General features: G+C 47.3%; 1 protein-coding gene across 1 annotated transcript in view; it reads right to left on the bottom strand.

Annotated features, from left to right (window-relative positions):
• Nucleotides 1–4,755: 4,755 nt before the first annotated feature.
• The window catches only part of PTPRJ (protein tyrosine phosphatase receptor type J), a 169,368-nt gene continuing 161,330 nt past the window's right edge, over nucleotides 4,756–12,793 (bottom strand). The window contains exons 23-25 of the mRNA XM_066361552.1: nucleotides 10,096–10,256; nucleotides 9,314–9,449; nucleotides 4,756–7,349 (exon numbers count right to left, since the gene is read on the bottom strand). Of these exons, the coding sequence (XP_066217649.1) occupies nucleotides 7,191–7,349; nucleotides 9,314–9,449; nucleotides 10,096–10,256 (456 nt within the window). The 3' untranslated portion in view covers nucleotides 4,756–7,190. The remainder of the gene's footprint in view (nucleotides 7,350–9,313; nucleotides 9,450–10,095; nucleotides 10,257–12,793) is intronic.

The following is a 12,793-nucleotide window of genomic DNA, read 5'->3' on the forward strand; positions in this document are numbered from 1 at the left end:
GGCAATATGCTGAGCGTCTCGGCACGTTACAGCATCAAAATTATTAACCACATTCGCTTGTGCATTAAACATAACTGTCATCTTTATTCTGACTGAACTTACCTCAAGCCCCTTCTCCGCTGAGTGCAGGCTCTGAGACCCGAGGGTGGGCGCCAGGAAACCTCCCAGCTGAAGGCGTGATGGACAGGTGGCATCCAGGCTCAAAACAGCCCTGGGAAAATGCCTCCCTAGGAGCCTGCCCTCTAACTCCCTCAGTCACAGGAAGACGTCCACCCAACGCCCACCTCTGCTCAGGCTCGAGGGGCTGTGTACGTGGACCCCTGGACAACACCGGGGTTAGGGGTGCCCACATCCGCGCCATAGCAAATCCACGTGTACCTTTCCAATCTACAGTGGGCGCTTGACATCCTCGGACTCAACCAACCATGGATTGAAAACAGCACTTTCTATCTGAGATTGCGAATCTGTGGTTATGAATGAGAAAAAACTGTTTCCCATGTAGGGTTGGTTCAATCCCCGGAGGCAAAACCTGCCCACTGTATTTATTTTTTTTTTTAATCTTCCTATGAGTGGACCCATGCAGTTCAGACCTGAATTGTTCAAGGGTCAACTCCATCCAACAAGCCACAGATACGGCACTCCCAACACTCAGGACCAACTTCAGCTCTCTGCCACCTGATGCTTATCAAAAGTAGAAAGGTTTGGTCATGCCTGGTAGGTCAGTTGGGTAGAGCATCATCCCCATAGCCAGAGGCGGAATTAGGTCAGTTGAGGCCCCAGGCTCAGAAGAAAATATTGGGCCCCATAAAAAGAGAGAGAGAGAGAGACAGGGGAAAAAAATACATGTTAACCATATTTTTAAATAAATAAAAAATATTATATACTATTAATGTTAAAATTGCACATATGAAACCAAACTTGGTGTCATTAGAAAAAAAAGTGTAAAGTTGGGGGTTTGGGGGACCCTTCAGAAGTCGGGGCCCAGGGCGCACACCCAGTGTACCCACCATTAAATCTGCCTCTACCTATAGCCAAGGTTGGGGGTTCACCCCCAGTCAAGGCACATCCAAGAATCAACCAATGAATGCACAGATAAGTTTCTCTCTCTCTCTCTCTCTCTCTCTCTCTCTCTCTCTCTTCCTCTCTCTCTAAAAAGCAATATATTTTTTAAAGTAGAAAGCCTCTGTGATGTCCACTCAGTCATTGTGGCATGGCAAAACTAAAGCTCAGGCCTCCAAACTTTGGGCCTGCACCATTCTTCCTACCACCAGACATCCAGAAGCATCTTTTCCAAAGCAAAATACTTTCTGTCCTTAAGCAGGGGAGCCATTACATCTGCAATAATTCAACTGGGATATGGTCCAGATCTGTGCTCTTTGCCTAATCAGGAAACTAATTATAGCAATGGACCTGGGCGGACCTGGACACACTAAGGAATACCGTGCCTGAAAAACTGACCTATTTCACCCACTAAGTGACAGTCAACAACTCAGAAATGTGCTGGAATTGATACTATTTTTCACTCGGCAAGCAAGCCAGCATCTAGCCATAGTCTCCATAAGGTTGGGAAAGGAGAGGAGGGTGGGAAAAAGGGAAAAAAGCAGGGGAATGTTGGGTGGGCGTGGGGTTGGGGTGGAGGGAGAGAGAACGGCAAGGCTAGCTCCTCCAAAGCCCGGATGGAGCCCCCTGCCTGCCTGTCCAATATCAGCGACTGCTGAGAACCCAGTGGGGACCTCAGCCCCAGGAAGCGGGTCTCCCACCGGAAGAGCATCAGTGTGCCCCGTTTTATGTGGTCAGCGATACCCATCACTCCCACTAACCAGCCAAGTTTCTGGTGCTGTCCTTCCTTTCACCTCATCATGGTCACCCAGGCAACCACTGTGCAGTTTCCATATAGAAAATAGTGAAGGTAAAATTGTGTGTGTGTGTGTGTGTTTACATATGTATGTGTGTATGTCTGTGCACACACACACACCTGGTAGAGTGTTTTCCAGTGAGACAGTTTGGTCACCCACACACACAATCCTAGAGCTCTTACGTTTCCGGGTGGTCCGCCACCACCTCGCCTCACCCCTTCCTGCACACCCACATTCCAGTCACCCGGGAGCCTCGCCATGCCCCAAGCACCATGCACTTCCACAGCCCGTGCCTCCCCTCCCCACTTTATTCTGCTAAAATCCTGCTTAGGACTCAGCTCAAAGGCCACCCCACTCCTAATCCTTCTGGGACCCCTGGGACCTGTTCCTCTCAGCCTCCTCTGGCACCTCACAGGGTTCATTTCCCACTTTCCCCGCCCTCTAGCCTATCCACTGCACTCCGACTCTGTCCTCCCACAGGCCCGAGAAGTGTGCGCTGTGGCTGTCCAAACATCTCTCTTATTTTCCCCAAAGCAGGGCTTGTGCAGGGAGCACGTAGAGAACATGCAGAGACCCTTCTCCTTGTTGTATTGGTACGTCAGGGAATGACTTGCTCTCTTTCTGTGTTTTCAGCATCTAACACACCGAAGACTTTATGTGCGTGTTTGTCTACTTCTCCTATCAGAACACCGGCTCCATGAGCACTGAGATTTCTGTCCATTGTGTTCACCGTGGAACCCTCAGCCACTGGGGGACAGTGGCTGGGGACAGGCACCCAGTGTATCACTGTTGAATGGATTAATTCAGTTGCCTCAGGCAAGAGGAACAAGAGATTTCAAAACAAAATCAACTGATTCTGCTTAGTGTTTACATCAAGCGTGACAGAAACAGATGAAATTTAAAACTACTCAAATTGTCACAGTATTCCAGCAATTCTGGAATTCCCCAAACTCAACAAGAAAACCCCTCCACCAACCCCTGGGAACTTGCCTAAGGCATGTATGCCACCACCAAGTGGTCACCTGTCCATCTGCAGACCCACACGTCCAACCCTCTGAAAGCACACGCAGCCAGCCACATCTCAGAGGCGCACTCACTTCTTCCAAGTCTCCCTTTCACTTAATCACCATGGATGTTCGTTGGGGGCTGAATTGTGTCTCCCCGAATTTCATACACTAAAGTTCTAAACCCCAGTTACTTCTGAATGTGACCATATTTGCAGACAGGGACTTTTCAAGAGATGATGAAAATAAAATTAGGTCAGTAGGGTGAGCTTCATCCAGTATGACTGGCGTCCTTAGAAGGGGGGGTGAGGACACAGACACACAGAGAAAGAGGACGATGTGAAGACCCAGAGGGATGGCAGCTCATCAACAAGCCAAGGAGAGCAGCCTCGAAAGAAACGAACCCTGCTGACACCTTGGTCTTGGACTTCCTGCCTCCAGGACTGGGAGAAAATCCATTTCTGCTGGTTAAGCTGCCCAGGCAAACTAATACAATGTGGAAAATCCCCAAGGGAAAAGTGTCTTTGTCAAGGATCCCCCAGATGAACACAGGGCAGTAAACCAAGTGAATGAAACGGTGTGCACACCAACGAAGCGGAGAAAGAAAAGAAACAAACAAAGGCATAATGTGTTGACATTTTTTATATTTGGTATTTTTAAGTCTTTTTAAAAAATTTTTTCCAGGCCATTTTTTTCCTTAAAAAACAAACAAAGAAGAGCAACCAACAGCAATACTCTATACAAGTATAACAAACATTAGAAATATGCATCATTCCAAAATAGTTACAAGAAAATTACAGTTTTAGAGTCTACATCAACACATCCTACCCATATGTGCCCCATGAGGAAGGGGAGGCGGGGAAGCTACAGCATGTTGAACACTCAACTGGTCTGGACAATCTGAAAACTCAGCACTTGGGACGTCCGAGGCAAGCGGCCATCAGTCGCCAAGTCCTGTTTAGCTCAATAAGCAGAGTCAAGCATTCCCAAGGAAAACGGGCTCGTTCCTCCAGATGGAAAGCAGACAGCGGTCAGCTGCACAGTTGGTCCCCGCCCCCCGGGAGCCTCTGACTTGATGAAGCCCAAATCCAGTGACGTCAACGATCCCAAGTCTAGCTGGAGGTCACTACGTGGTCACAGGGAACAGACCCCAGATGTCATTGATGTCATTTCCTCCTGGTGCCAAGCATCACTAGATGTAACTTTGGAGGCAAAATGTCTTTGCTCTGAGAAGAGATCCGATGACCCAAACCACCTAAAAGACTAACCAGGCATCCTGAGTCCTTTCGCTGACCACTAATTCCCCCCCAGCTGCTCTCCCAGGTGTAGCTGTCAAACACTACAGCGGGGCAAGCACCCACCTCCACGATTCAGCGGGGCAAGCACCCATCTCCACAGTTCAGCGGAGCAACCACACCAGGGCAAGCACCCATCTCCACGACTCAGCGGGGCAACCACACCAGGGCAAGCACCCATCTCCACGACTCAGCGGGACAACCACACCAGGGCAAGCACCCATCTCCATGAATCCCCTGGACTCCACCAATTTTAGTTCACTGTTCCAGGGAGGTTTGGGGCAGAGGCTGAAATGCACCTTTCTCTCGGACCACCCCCACACAGCCCCTATGTCCTTTATATTTACACACTAAGCTTCCCTTTTCCATCACTGTGCTATAAATATCTCACCACACCCACGGGCCCCGTCCCCAGCCGTCTTCAGGACGCAGAGAGGCATCGTGACCTCTGTGTGACCTGCCATTTGGAATCCAGACCTCTCCAGCACAAGCCTTCCTGGACTTGGGACTGGGGATGGCATCTGGGCGTGGCTCGTGGGGCTGCTGCCCCATCCCCAAGCCCACCCCAGGCAGAAGGGAGGAGGGTGTCTGCTTTTTGAGTTTTTATACAAACATGGTTATATTATTGTTTTCATTAATTTTGCAGGCATTTCTCGAGCCGAGTCCCCCCTCCCCCCATCTCCATGGCAGTGATCTGGGCAGGCAGGGCACAGCATGTCCGTGGGACCTGACACCTAATCCACACCCGTCACTATGGTTTCCTGACACACTGGAGGGGGGAGGGGTGTGGCCGCCTGAACAGGGACCTCTGAATGAAGCTGTGGAACTCTCCAAGGTCTGCACACACCGGGGGCCAGACCAGTGCAGAGGGCGGGAGGCCAGCCGCCCAAACCCAGCGGCACTCAACACCCCAGAATGAGGCGGCTTCCCTGAAACCTACAGAACCACAGGCCCCTCTGAGGCTGAGACCAGAGGGCCCGACCCGGTCCGGCCAACCCATTCCTTTCAGGGTCTGATATTGAATGAACTGCTTACTACCGAGGACAGCAAAGGATTCAGCAAAAAGTGCAATTTCCGTTTGGGAAGTAAGGTTCTCCCAAAACACGACACCACCGCCGCCTCTTCTCGCTCTTTCGGTACCTCAGAGAAAAAGGGGAGCGACAGACGTATGCATAGCGCCCCCCTCTAACCGAATCAAGGGCTGTCAGTATGTGTGGCTCACCCTTCATAAGCCCCAGAATACCCAGTCACGTGTCCAATCAGTTATCAAAGTGCCAATGAGCTGAGGAGCAAGGCGGGGCCAGGAGACCAGCTCCCACGGTGTCACCAGGGACCGGGGCACTCGCAGAAGACCCCGCTCCCATCTTCAACAGGACACATGTGTCCTAAGTTTACAGCAGGATTTATGGCTGTGGCCAACAGCCACGGGCTTTCGGGGACCTGGACATTCCTTCATAAGACCTTGTATACTTCATTGCCTATTGGAGGATACACTCAACACTTCTTCACAAGATAACCTGAGCCAGAATACAAAATAAAAAGAAACAAATCCTTTTGTGTTAATGCCTTGAGAAGTTTACAGATTATGTACCAACAAAATAAATCCACATAAACTCTGAAATTCTTGGTGGATACACACCTGAAGCAAAAAAAAAAAAAAAGTGAATCTACATTTTTTTAAAAATAATCAAAGTAATTACAGCAGCAGTATAGTGAAAAGAGGTTTTAAAAATAATAATTACATCTTTGATACAAATTCAAACTTTGTACACCTCAATTCAAAGGAATGACTGTTTTCAAGAGTTTAGTATATACACACATATACTAAACGAAAAATAGATACCGATATGTGTCATTGCAGAGACAAAAGCCAGTGGACTTGGAAAGAGGAAGTAATTTGACACTGTTTTCACACTGAAGTGTTGACAGATTGCCACGCTTCTTAAAACACGCACACACACACAGACACAGACACACATAAAAAGCCAACCTGAGTAAAACGTTACTAGAAACCTAGAGCATCATGAACCACTAAATCACATATTGCACCTTTAAATAATCCTTCTTACCGAATACAGAAACGAGAACAAGGATGAAGCAGGGGCCGGAGGAGGGAGAGTCCATCACTGCAGGGTTCCTCTGCTTCCCCACCCCCTCCACACACACCCCCCAAACTCTCAAGGTCATGTTTAGCTTCCACTCTCACTCCACCCGTGGGCTGAAAATGTGTCCGAAGGACACGTCTTTGGGAAAGGTTGGGAGGGAAAAGGAAAGAAAGAATAGAACACAAAATGGGGTGGGGGTGGGGGTGGGGGTAGGGTAGGCCTCCTCTGATCAAATAAGAACAGGAATGTTACTGAGAAGGCTGAGCCTCTGATACTAAACTACTGTTTAAATAGTCCGCATATTCCAATTACGAGATTCAATACAAAAATATAGAAATCTACTGAGTTTTGCCTGTGGAAGCATAATTCAGAAAAGGCACGTGTTCAAATAGAAAACCCAGGCAGGAGAGGCGCCACCTACTTCTCCCGACCTGACCGGCATCCACAGTTACGTCTTCTCCATCAGCCAGGTTCCAAGATACAGTAGGTAAAAATAGACCTCTGATACTTAAAATATATTCAGCCCAACACAATCCTGGCTTTATTTAGCACATGGATTGTATAAAATAGTCTTTTTTTTTTTTTTTTAATCTGCATTGAAAAAGAAAAAGAAAATCATAGCTCACTTTTCCTAGTTTTCCATAATTCTCAAGGGAAAAAAAAAAAAAAAAGAAGAAGTGAATTCATCCCATTGGTAGCCAGGACTGAACATAGCTGACCAGTTCACCACCCACCCACAGCCCCTGACAGCCCCAACTTCTCTCATCTGTCACATGTCCCGTGTGCGGCTTCACACCCTCAACTAGTTCTAACAAAACAGAACAAAGAATGGAGATATTAGACATATAAAAACATGTCGACATTGGGGCATTTTCCTTTGCTTGTGGGTGCTGATGGTCTAGTTAACTCCGGAAAGATGTTCCTTTGGATTCAGGCAATGTAACCATTTGTTTGTCCGAACGTGGTCACTGGTGCGAGGTTTTCATAGATTGTCATTGCAGTTGTGTTCTGGTAGATGAGATCCACTTTCGAGTCCTTCTGGGATCTGATGATGTCCAGAACACACTGGTTGAGGAAAACATACTGGTCCTGTTAGGAAAGGAACGAACAGAGCGGATGAGGAAGGGGCCCGGAGGTTGGTCCCGAAGGTACTTCCAAACTGATTCCCACTCCCCAACCCTACCTGGCCCACAGCGAACCTTCCAAGGGAGAATCAACGTTCTGGTGACCTCAGGAAGCACAGAGAGCAGGGATCTCATCGTCAAGACTCCCAGCCAGAGGGCAGACGCCCCAGACCTCTGCTCAGCTAGAGTCCAGACACAGTGGATAAAAACAGACCTCCCTCCCCAACACCACCCTGGCTTCAGCATGTGAATCATATAAAATAGTCTTTAAAAAAAAAAATGTTTTAGAAAAAAAAAATCATAGCTCACTTTTCTTGGCTTTCTATAATTCTCAAAAGAAAAATAAAATAGTAAACTCATCCCATTGGTGACCAGGAATGAATGTAGTTGAGTGGCTCACCACCACCCACGGCCCCTGACAGCACCAACTTCTCTTTTGTCGTGTGTCACGTGGGCATCTCCGCACCCCTGGAGAAATACCAGAGTCTTGGGGAGAAGGGCAAAGAAACAATGTGGAGGTGACAAGGCACACGTACGTTCAAATCCAAAAAAATCCTACATGGTCTTCTTGGCTAGTGAGGATGTGCAGAAGAAGGGGTAAACTGGGACCCTCAGCAGAGGAGATGAGGGGAGGGGGGATGTTCGGGCTAGAGTGCGGGGGGACCACCTCCAGGCAGACCTAGCAGAATCTGCAGGCGTCTACTGAGCAGAGGAAGCGGCGGCATAGGCCAACACAGAAAAATATCCGTGATGTGACGAGAGGAAAAAATCACAGGGCAGCGTTCCGACTTAAGAAAAACCTCCGTGTCTGTATGTGTGTGTGTGTTTTGTACATGAAGACACATACCAACTGTCAACACTGGCAACTTCCAGGGAGTGTGATCGGGAAGAAAATTAAGAGAGAACAAACAGACTCTACATAATCCTATCCTGCCAGATATTTTCACATCGACGGTTAACGTTATTCTCAAAATATAAAAAAGGAACATGAAAAGAATCTGTTGGCAGCTATAAGATGTCGGTGTTTCTCAAAGGGGGGGAGTTTGAGAACTGCTACTCTCTACACAGTCTCAGCAGAAAAAAAGAAAATGGCCCTTCTGACCCACAGAGGAGGGGAATGCCACTCGCTCCACCACAGCCACGCCGCTCACCCCACGGCACACACGTGTACCCAGGCCTCCAGAACACTCCCCACTGGACTGGGAAACAGCGCACATTCACAGAGTTCTAAGCTGGTGCACGGGGACAGCCTGATGCAAAATTAACATTCCGCTCTGGGCCTGGTCAGGGCGCGTGCACCCCGCGGCTTTGAGAAGGGCTCATTTCCCAACGTATTTGCTGAGAACATGCCTGGAAAACAACCTTCACCAGAGGCATCTCGGGAAAGCCCAACCCTGCAGGTACTAAGCATCCGTTTTCTCCGTGGGTCCCGATCCTCCCGCAGCTGAGGAATGGATGCTGTTGAACATCCACAAGGCTGGGTGAGCATGCACTGCTACGTTAATGCTTAAAGCAGCATCATGCTATTTCATAGTATTAGTTCCTGATACGCCTGTTTCACTAGCTTATTTTAAAGCTGGCCAGAGCTCCTTAGAGACGAAGAGTGAAGAAAATGCCCGTTTTATGAACATTAAATCTGGAAGCCAGAGTTCAGAGACTTGCTAAGACTGTTCGCTGAGTCACTGGCAGCAAGGTAAGGACCCTGGCACTGTCTCGGTTTGTAACGCCAGCACTGATGTCAGTGTCATGGGGCCCTGCACTGGATACGTCAAGCCCGTGTCAGTCTAGGACCTTAAAGGAAACCAGTATTACATCACAGCCAAGAGCCAGAAAGCTCTGCAAGGGTGGAATAGTTTAACACAAGTATGTGACACAAAGCAGCTTTTCAAAGGCAGGAAGGGTAGACTGACAAACAGATGTTGGCCTCACCTCTGTCTGCACCATTAAAGGCCTGTGCATTCTAAGGTCGTACACAATCCCGTACACATCCACGGTGTTCTCGTTCTCCATCTGATAGATAAGGCGATCGATGGCAATGAAGGTGCCTGTCCTTCCAACCCCGGCGCTGAAAGAAAGGGGGAGTGAGCAGGTCACTGCGGCTGCCTCTACTGCACATCTATCCGATTTCCTGGGCATGCCTCCTGCTCTCCTCCCGTACCAGCCTTGGAGGGCAGAGTCCAGCAAGTCAGTGGCTGCGCTAGCTCGGGACCAGGGCCCAAAGCCCTCAAGTTCCTCTAGAGTCAAATGCCACAAATACAACACCATGCCAGGGCTTCCTGAACCTGAGTTCAAGTTTCTCCCATAAGCTAGGATGGAAGGTTTCATCAATTTACTCCCCACAGGCAACGGGATAGGATATTAGTAAGTGGAGACTTTATAATGTATTATTTACAAAAGAAACACATACGGCCTCACGTGATGCTTTATTAAATTATTACTCTCTGTATTTTTGTAAGATTGAAATATTCTGTAAGAAAATATTATAAATAAGAAACATTAAAATACATTGTGGTTAAAATATATATAGAGAGAAGCAACCTACCAGATCTGGCCCATAAGCTATAGTTTGCCAATCCCTGCCCCAGGGTTTAGGGAATTAAGTTGTAGTCCCTTATCCAAACCTTTCCTCATTTGTAAATGCCTACTGCATTCAATCTTATATCTCGCTATTCAAAAGTGCCCATCCTTATAATGGCCATCTATCTGCCGACCTGCAATGCACCAGAATTGGCGACTCGGGAGGGCTCTGCTTCATGTAGTCTCGAACAAGATACCGGAAGTTGATGAGCAGGTCGGTGGTGTCGGGAACCCCATGGTCAGGCCAGGAGGTGAAGTGGAACTGTCGCAGAGGGTGACCGTCACTTGTCTCGTTCTAAAAGCCAAGAAAAAAGGTTAGATCCAGAGAGAAAGGCTGCCTGGCGACATCAGAACGGCTCGTGGAAGCAGCACCTGAGAGCTGAGCCGTGCCCGATAGCTGCAAGGTGGCTAAAGAGGGGTAGTTAACTACTAGAAATGAGAATTTTACATTGGTGCAACAGCTAATTAAGTGCTGGCACAAAGCCTGATGTGCTCATGAAATCCTCATGACATGCCCAAGCCAGACATTTCATTATCCCCCTGTAAAGGCAGGGGCACAGGTCCCAAGGAGTAAAGTGACTTCCCCAACACCTAGTCCAGACGTCCAAGTCCCTCATCCTCTGATTTTGAGTTCAGACCTTGCTCTGTTCCCACTAATAGTGTGCTCACATTTTTACACCCACAGCTCCTTCAAGCTTCATAAACCCATCCCTGAGCCCCCCTGGCAATGCCACTGATCTAAAGTAAATTTATACAAATACCACCATGATACTTGGCACCTTTGGGGCAAGAACACCTCCTAATTGACAAGTCTTCCAGAGAGTCTAATAACATGATAGGCACATAGCAAGCCCCAGGTAAATATTTAGAACCGTAGGCATTTGAGAAAGGACCAGCTAAAAACACATCTATTTTAACATCAGACAGACGATAGAAAGTGGACCTTGCTATAACAGAGTTAAGTATTATATGCAGACTGGTTTCCGACCAGGCACGAAAGCCCCCACCTTGATTATCAGAACTCCCCGCAGACTGGTCCACTCCTCTTCCTGACTCAAGCGCACTGGCGAGGCCCACAGCCAGGCACTGCCCTCGCCTGCCTGCACCTGCATCTGGACTGCAGGCACGGCCGTCTCCTTTGGGACAGCTACCCTTTGGGGATTTTTTTTTAAATGCATAGACATGATCAGACATTCCAAATGTGGAAAACAGTAAGGAAACAAGGCAGAGACAGAGGAGAGAGGGCTGTGAAGTCTCATCACGCTCCAACATAACATTTACAAATTTAACCAAAAGCATTCATCCAAAGAAAGCCAGCGCGGAGAAGTCAGTGGAGAGAAAGAGGGGAAGGCAGCCTCTTCCGTTTTATCGCTACAGGGGGCGGAGGAGCCCAGGTTGGCTGTGACAGTCGAAAAGAAACTGTTAACTCTATTATGTTCCCACTTTTTAAAAGGGAAATATATACTCATGCATTTTCTGTAATTAAAAAATAAATATTTTACTAAATGCCATGGGGTATCCCTGAATTGGATCCTGGAACAGGAAAGGGCTTTAGAGGAGAAAAAAAAATGTGAAACCTGAATACAGTCTGGAGTTTGGTTAATAAAAAATAATAATAGTAATTGTTTAAAAATGGTGTGGACAGTTCCACCCACAATTCTCTTCCCCAAGGGTGAGTCCCAAGCAGTAAAAGAAACCAAGTTAAGTCAGTTCATTTTAAATGGCTGAAATCTACAGAAATACAGTATGACATTTTAAAGAATTCTCAACTATGGTGAACTGCATTATTTGGGTGACCAACACAATGCATGGTAAGAGCGTTGCCAGCTTCTCCAGGAGAGGGCTGAAATATTAACTGAGGCCAGAGCCTCTGACACACAACAGTTAGTACAGAGTTAATACTCGCTATCTTACACTGCATCCATGCCTAGGAAAACCTTTAAGGACAGTTCTTGTAAACTAGCACCTAACCTCCCACCCCACCCCCAATAAAACTCAACACCACTGATCTACTTCCAGACCTTTCTTTTATGTGTTATGCACCATATACATAAAACCGTGTCTCCTGGGATGTTCACTTGATTATATTCAGGGTACTTATCCAGTCTACGTAGCTATCACTACGAACAGCTGAATAATGATACAATGACTAGATAACCTACAGTGTCGTTATCCCCTCTCCAAAAGCTAGATGTTTGCCTAAGTTTCCAAAACTCCCCCCCACCCCGCCACCTTTACAAATCATGCTGAGATTCATTTTTATGAATAATTAAGCCTTCTCCTATACTTCAGATTGTTGCTTTGGGACACATTCTGAAACTTGGAACCACCAGATCAAAGAGGAACGCACATTTTTATGCGCTTGATATAAACTGCAAAGGATCATGCTAATATACATGCCCATCAGAACACAGCACCGTCATTCCTGACACTGCTTCCGGGTTTAAACACCCTTAAAAAAAAAAGGCACGTACACTGACTTCTGAAAGTACCTACATAATTTACTGGGTTTGTTTTCACAATTTGGGGGGTAAAGGAAGCCATGTATACATGTCCTGGAATCCTATTAAAGAAACTGTTATCTAAATGGCTCCCAACAGGAAATAGGACACCACTCCTGGTATCCTATTTCCTACAAACGAATCCCAGGGAGCCTGGGTTTGTAACAAAAACTCGATGAGCAAGTCACCAGGATGCTGAGCCATGCTCTTCAGTCCACTTTATACAAGAATAACATGAAATTCTCCTTAAGAAACTAAAGCTAAAGAGTTACCTTAGAGCATGTAGAGATAGAGCGTGCTTTCTTTTGTAAAGAAGCAAAAATATTTTTCA

This window comes from Saccopteryx leptura, chromosome 1, assembly GCF_036850995.1.
Source record: "Saccopteryx leptura isolate mSacLep1 chromosome 1, mSacLep1_pri_phased_curated, whole genome shotgun sequence".
Lineage (NCBI taxonomy): Eukaryota > Metazoa > Chordata > Mammalia > Chiroptera > Emballonuridae > Saccopteryx > Saccopteryx leptura.